General features: G+C 36.0%; 1 protein-coding gene across 1 annotated transcript; it reads left to right on the forward strand.

The window, feature by feature from the left end:
- The first annotated feature begins 1,242 nt into the window (after positions 1–1,242).
- LOC131004115 (uncharacterized) lies at positions 1,243–3,009 on the forward strand. The gene is made up of 3 exons (XM_057930719.1): positions 1,243–1,715; positions 1,802–1,979; positions 2,509–3,009. The coding sequence occupies exons 2-3, from the start codon at positions 1,804–1,806 to the stop codon at positions 2,867–2,869; spliced, it is 537 nt and encodes a 178-aa protein (XP_057786702.1). The 5' UTR covers positions 1,243–1,715; positions 1,802–1,803; the 3' UTR covers positions 2,870–3,009.
- The last annotated feature ends 3,530 nt before the right edge of the window (positions 3,010–6,539 follow it).

Consider the following 6,539-nt stretch of genomic DNA (forward strand, 5'->3'; position numbering starts at 1 on the left):
ATCTCTGTAAACAAATTGCTAGAATTTAATGTACATGCATGAAATTTGATCAACCTACGTAAATAAATTGTATAAATTTGAATTTCATAATACTTTTTTGAATTGAAACATATCGATGGTTAGAAAAAATAAGGACAATCAAATATATGTATTTATTAATTGTTGCAATCTTAATTATTTAAGTGGGAAATAGTTGAGTGGCGTGAGGTGTTACTTTTATGACTGAGGCTATTTTGGAATCTCGAAATCATTTCAATTTTGTGCTTTATTTATTTATTTATTTATTTATTTTCATTTTTTCATTTTCTGTTTTCTTTCCTCATTGTTTGTTTCTTGATTCTTGACGACCATATTTTCTTCTTCTTTATATACATTTCTAAATATGTAGGTGCTTATATATATATATATAAATATTTCTATAGTTCTGAAAGTGATGGGAACATAAATAAGATTCAAACAAAATTGACTTTACATATCTACATATGAAGATATTCTTATTGAAAAAAGAAAGGCATAAACTACAAAAAAGATGCCGTAACATTTTTTATTTTTAATACAGACGAGAAATTAAATATCACATTTTTCCAAGGAAATAAACGAATAAATTTTGTGCTACTTACTTTCAATATCATTGTCCTTCTGTTTCATTAAAAATCATAAGCTACCAATTAATTTGAAAAGGACAGCCCCAATTTCTCTGGGTCTCTTACTTCAATCCTTACGCTATCAATTAATTAATTATTTCATGGATCTTCTCCCCTAGCTTATTCTTCAAGTAATTGGTCCACCACACCCAATGCAAAACACAAAAAATCTCAAGAAATTGTCTGTCCAATCACAATATTATTTATTTCATTCACACCCATTTTTTCTCTTATTTTTATAGTCAACCCAAATTTCAAGAAGAAGAAATAGCCAAGAGGCTTCCACAGTTAATGAACATTAACTCAATAATAAGTTAATAACCCCAACTGATTAATACAAACACATTTTGATTTCAAAATTCCCACAAATTATTTTTTGAAGAGATTTTATGACACGTGGCTAGCTCCTATTCGTCATCACAAGAGAAATTTCCAAATAAATTTTTATGTGTGAAGAACAAGAATTAGACAGCTCTCCAAACACAGATAATGCATTGCTGGCAAATCCACTGAGATAAGGCCATAATTTACATAAACACTATTCTAATGCTGACGTGTCCCTCCCCCCCCCCCCCCCCAACCCCCATCCCCCCTTACCGCCAATCATTGAGTTCCTTTCCACACAATAAAGCTCACAAACAACTCTTTTTCTTTCAATCTCTCTCTACACACATACACCACATCTTTCTCTCTCTCTCTCTTCTCTACGGTCGACACCCAAAAAAGCCCGAGCAAGAATATTTGCGAGAGCTGATCCATCTTTAAACCCCATTGATTGATTGAGAGATTCTGTCTTCAACTAGCCCTAACAGAAAGAGGGAAGGTTTCTCTCACATTCTCTCTCTGTTCGATTGAATTTGGGCTTTTTCTGAAATGTCTTTCATGTATACATTCTTCATCCCCGAGGAAGAAGAAGTAGAGTGGGAGAAAGAAAGATAGAAACAAAAACAAAAAAAAAGATCGATTTTTTCTCAGTATTTCTCGCCCAATTTCTGTTCAAGATCATACATTCAAGAACAAGATTGTAAAATTTCGTCTGCACCTTCAATCTTTATCCAATATATTCAGCTGGTAAGATTTGTTTCTCTCTCTCTCTCTCTCTCTCTCTCTCTCTGTTTTTGGGAATTAATTGATTGTGAATTTGCTGGGTTTTTTAGGGATGTCGACGAGTATAATTAATGATTCAATGGTGATGGCAACCGGGTCGGATGGGCCCGCAGTTAACGGGCCCATGATCGGGCTTTCGGGCCCAATCGAGGTGGATTTCGCGAAATGCGATTGCTGCGGGCTCACGGAGGAATGCACGCTTTCATATATCGAGACTATTCGCGAAAGGTAATAATGAAGAAAAAAAAAATTGATGAATTTGTTACTAGTTTCCATTAAATTAATGGTTAGCAATAATTTGTGTTACAACTTGAAGGCTTGAAGCATTTTCGAAAAAATGTCATTTTTTAATGTCAATTTAATTTTCACGTAAAAAAAAAAAATCCTCGATTTTGAAACAAAAGAATAGTTTATGTCCGTCTTACAAAATCATTCAAGGAAATGATGAGTCACTTAGCCTCATTATTTGATGGATTATTAGGAATTATGATTTTTCTTTTATAATTTTGTATTGAATAATGCATATTTTGGTAAGATGATTAGCTCACTATTTTGTTTGTCAGATTCTGTAAAACGATACATAAATATAACATTTTCCAAAATTGAGAGGTTTTAGGTGAAAACGTTGGTTGGAGGCGCAAGCTATGAATCATGCATGATTAATTTATAAAATTATTTGCGTAAAATGCGTGTACGAAATGGAATATAATTTGGAAATAGAGGATGAATTGAAGTCTAATTATTATTTGTGCTTCAGATATGGCGGGAAATGGATATGCGGGCTTTGTGCGGAGGCCGTGAAGGACGAAATCATGCGGTGTCAGAAGCTGATAAGCCCGGATGAGGCGGTGGCCCGGCATTTCAGCTTCTGCAGCAAGTTTCGGGCCTCCGGGCCCCCAGAGGACCCGACGGTGCACCTGATTCGGGCCATGAGGCGGGTCATGAGGAAGGGGTTGGAGAGCCCGAAGTCGATGAGGTCAATGCCGTGTAGCCCGAGTAATAAGAGGCGGGAGCTCGACCTAGAAGGCGCTGTGTTTGCTCGATCGGAGAGTTGTATGTCGAGTTTGACCCTGCCCGATGCCTCTGTGTATTGTGGGTTGGATGAAAGTTGTGAATGAGGCCAAAGGGTAATATGGTAAAACTTCATAGTTGGGGGAAAGGCCAAAAAAGATGAGGGCAAAATTGTAGTGCTTGCTTAGTGTTTGAACATAATAAATCATATTATGGAATGAAATAATAGTAAATTAATGTTAGTTAATCTTGCTCGACAGATTTTCGGATGAAATTCTCTAATTCATATCTTGTGTTTTGATTTGAATTCACGATTAAAATTGGAAATATGTAAGTAAACTGTATAAATTTCTCATAGTAATATTGTAATACGATATCATATCGGTATAAATGAATAACCAATAATACAGATTGTCGAAAATAGCAAATTCAATTTTCTATCGATTGTGATATTGTTGTAGAAATTAATATATTGTGTTTTTGGCACTTTCGGCTTACAAATTTAATTCATTATTATTATGATTATTATGGTGATTGGATTAAACCTTTTCTTCCTGATAAGTTGATAACACAAAGATGATGTTATTCTAATAAATTATTGTTGTTAATCTTTATTCCGATAAAATGATAGTAGTAGTATAAGTTAATATTTTAAGAAATCATTGCTGGGGATTATCGACACGAAGCTCGAAAAATCCCTATCTCTTTAATGATGGTGTTTGTGCTTATTCAAAAGTTGGTGCTCTTCACGGCCATAAGCTATTATTACAAGATTAGGGCATCTTGGAATCACTTTTTTGAACCAACTTTGGACAAATTGCCTCAATAATTTAGGGTTCTTGAGAATCATAGGTCTCTGTCAAAGTCTCTGTGGTAAGAGATGTTTCTGTTTTGTCATCTCATTTTTAGCTGCCTCCAAAAACATATGCTTTCAGAGAAGATAGAGTTTGCCAAAATATGACTTGCTATTTGTAATTCAATTTTGTACAATAATTGGCTTACACAAATTTCATTTTAACATTTTTTTAGAGGCATTTTGCCATTTTCTTTATTTTGTATATCAATTATTATGAATCCGGCCCAGTTTAACAAACAATTAAAGTGCAAGAAAACTAGAAAAGTATATATAATCTAAGTGGTGAGAATTTAAAAAAAAAATAAAAATTAAATCAAACGAGAGATGAATGGTTACTGAAAACCAATTTTTCTATCAATGATGGGTAATCCTCACTACTTCCCTTCCCCGAAAAATGAAAACATCTAGAAGAAAGGGCAAAATGAGTTTTCAAAATCGTGAAATTTAATTTTTAAGTTTTTAAATTACATGGGAAATGAAGGTTATTAAAAATTTATTTTTTGGATCGATGATGAGATTGTAGCTGGGTAATCTCCACAGTTTCCCTTCCTCGAATAATAAAAACATCTAGTCTAGAAGAAAGGGCAAAATGAATGGTGAAATGGTGGGGGATTGGTGTGTGTTGTGTGTGTGGATGATGAGATGAGCTTTGACTGGCAGCTAGAAATAGAAATGTCATGTATAATAAGGTTATAATTATAATGGGGCCTAACTCCCACTTCAATCAATCATCATTTTATTTAATTTTAAAATAATTTCCTCACACAAAACGTCAATCATATTTTACCAATTTCTAACAACCCATCTCAATAATGCTATTGTGCGTCTTTTCCTCGAGCCCCTTCCCCATTTGGACGCACCATATTTTTTCTATTTTAGACCAAGAATTAATAGCCCCAATTATTACTCCCTCCATCTCAATAATGAAGACACACTTCATTTGGGCACGAAGATTAAGGAGAGATAGTTTAGAGCACTTTCAGCAGATCATCTAAATGCATCACTAATTCTAAATTTAGACTAAAACAATTGAAAATGAGATAAAAAAATGCATCCAACAGATCCTCTAAATTAGATGGGCCCCACAAAAAATTTTACACCTACCTAAAATCAATCTTAAATTTTCACCCACCCTAAATTTATTTTAAGCTTATAATTAGTAGGGCCCACACATAATTATTATTTTTATGTAGAAAATAGGAGATCTAGTGTATGCATTTATAAAATTGAGATCCTAAAATTAAATAGGGAAGCTTTAGGGAGAAATATATGAACATAATTTTGGGATTTCTGTTGGGAGTGCTATTAGGTGATAAAGTGTTGTGGCCCACATTATTAGTGTAGTTGATTAACTTTTGTTTATTGAATTTATTTACTTTTATTTTCCATTTCAAATTGATTTTTTTAATTTTAAAAATTCAGAAATTCAACAACCACCACCGACAACCACCACTGCCGCCGTCGACCACCACTCTTTGATCCGACGAGCCTTCGCCCCTGCTCCCTCCGATCATAATCCCCAAAATCATACCCCAAATCAGAAAAAATCAGCAAATTTGGAACCCCCCAATTCATACTTCCAAATCAGAAATAATCCCCAAAATCAAGGTCTTCATAGGCATGAAACAGGCGGTGGCGGTGATGCTGAAGTGAGGTGAAGGTGATGGTGGTTGTAATAGCGGTGAAGCCAGCCACGGACGGTGGCGGAAGAGGGGAGGTAGTGGCAGAATTGGGGCGAGGAGATGGGCGGCAGCCATGGAGGATTCCAGAACCAAGGCGGAGGATTCTCGCCCAAAATCGAACGCCTCTGCTCCTTCTCTTCAGAGATCCGCCGCGCGAGCAAACCCTAGCCCCTAGTCCCCCAGATCCGCCGCCCTACAAACCCTAGCCACTAGAACCAGATGCGTCGCGCCTGCATACCCTATCCCCCAGATCCGTCGAAGAAGAGAGGGGGATGGGTGGCGGCTGTTCGGCCAGAGAAGGTGGTGGAAGGGAGGAGGCGGCGGCGGCAGACATAGATGTCTAGAGCGAGAGAGATGAAGGAGAACCGAGAGGGAAAGAGAGGGGTCGGACAGAGGCGGTCGCGGCGCGGCGGCACGGGCCCGTCGACCGGAGAAGGCAGAGAGACAGAGAGAGTGGCGCCTGTATGTGAGAAAGGCAGACGAACATGGAGATGATTTAGGATTTTAGGTGTTAAGTTAATTATAATTTGGTAAGCCCTAATTATTTCCATATATAGAAATGTGTCTTCATTATTGGGACAACCCATTAAGGAAAATGTGTCTTCAATATTGAGACGGAGGGAGTATTATTTTTAATTATAAGATACTATGAAGTCTAACTTAGAGCATCTGCAACGCTCCTACTCGAGCGCTTACTCGAGTAGAGCGTTACACTCGAGTAGGGCGTTGCGAGGGCCTTACTCGAGGCCTACTCGAGCCTTCTGGTATACACGAGCGATCTATTTTTTTTTTAATTCTCTTCTCCTCTTTAAAAATCTCTCTTTCTTCTTTAAAAACTAAAAAAATTAAGTAGGCTATCAAGTAACCCCAATGCAACACTACTTACTCAATGTGGTCTCCCACTATCAAGTAGGCTATCAAGTAAGCCCATTGCGTATGCTCTTATGTTTAATTAATAACCCCAGTAATTAATATTTTTAACTATAAGATATTATAAAGTCTAACTTATGTTTGGGTAGGCCGTTCGAATAGATCAAACTGAAATTCTATTATACACAATTCGAGAAACACTTGATGCGATTGTTCGTTTGTTCTATTAAAATAAGTAATTGACTAGTGTATTACCCGTCGAAATTCGACGGATACATATTTTTTGTAATTTATATATTTTATGTTATTCTTATGATAATTATATAAAATAATTTTTTATGTAAATTATTTATATAATTAATTAAATTA

The sequence above is a fragment of the Salvia miltiorrhiza genome, unplaced genomic scaffold (genome assembly GCF_028751815.1).
Source record: "Salvia miltiorrhiza cultivar Shanhuang (shh) unplaced genomic scaffold, IMPLAD_Smil_shh original_scaffold_326, whole genome shotgun sequence".
Taxonomy (NCBI): domain Eukaryota; kingdom Viridiplantae; phylum Streptophyta; class Magnoliopsida; order Lamiales; family Lamiaceae; genus Salvia; species Salvia miltiorrhiza.

Excerpts from the sequence above, each read along its gene's own strand:
- LOC131004115 (XM_057930719.1), top strand. The coding sequence starts at position 1,804 with ATGTCGACGAGTATAATTAATGATTCAATGGTGATGGCAACCGGGTCG. Across the intron at positions 1,980-2,508 it reads ATCGAGACTATTCGCGAAAG|ATATGGCGGGAAATGGATAT; the intron begins GTAATAATGAAG and ends TTTGTGCTTCAG.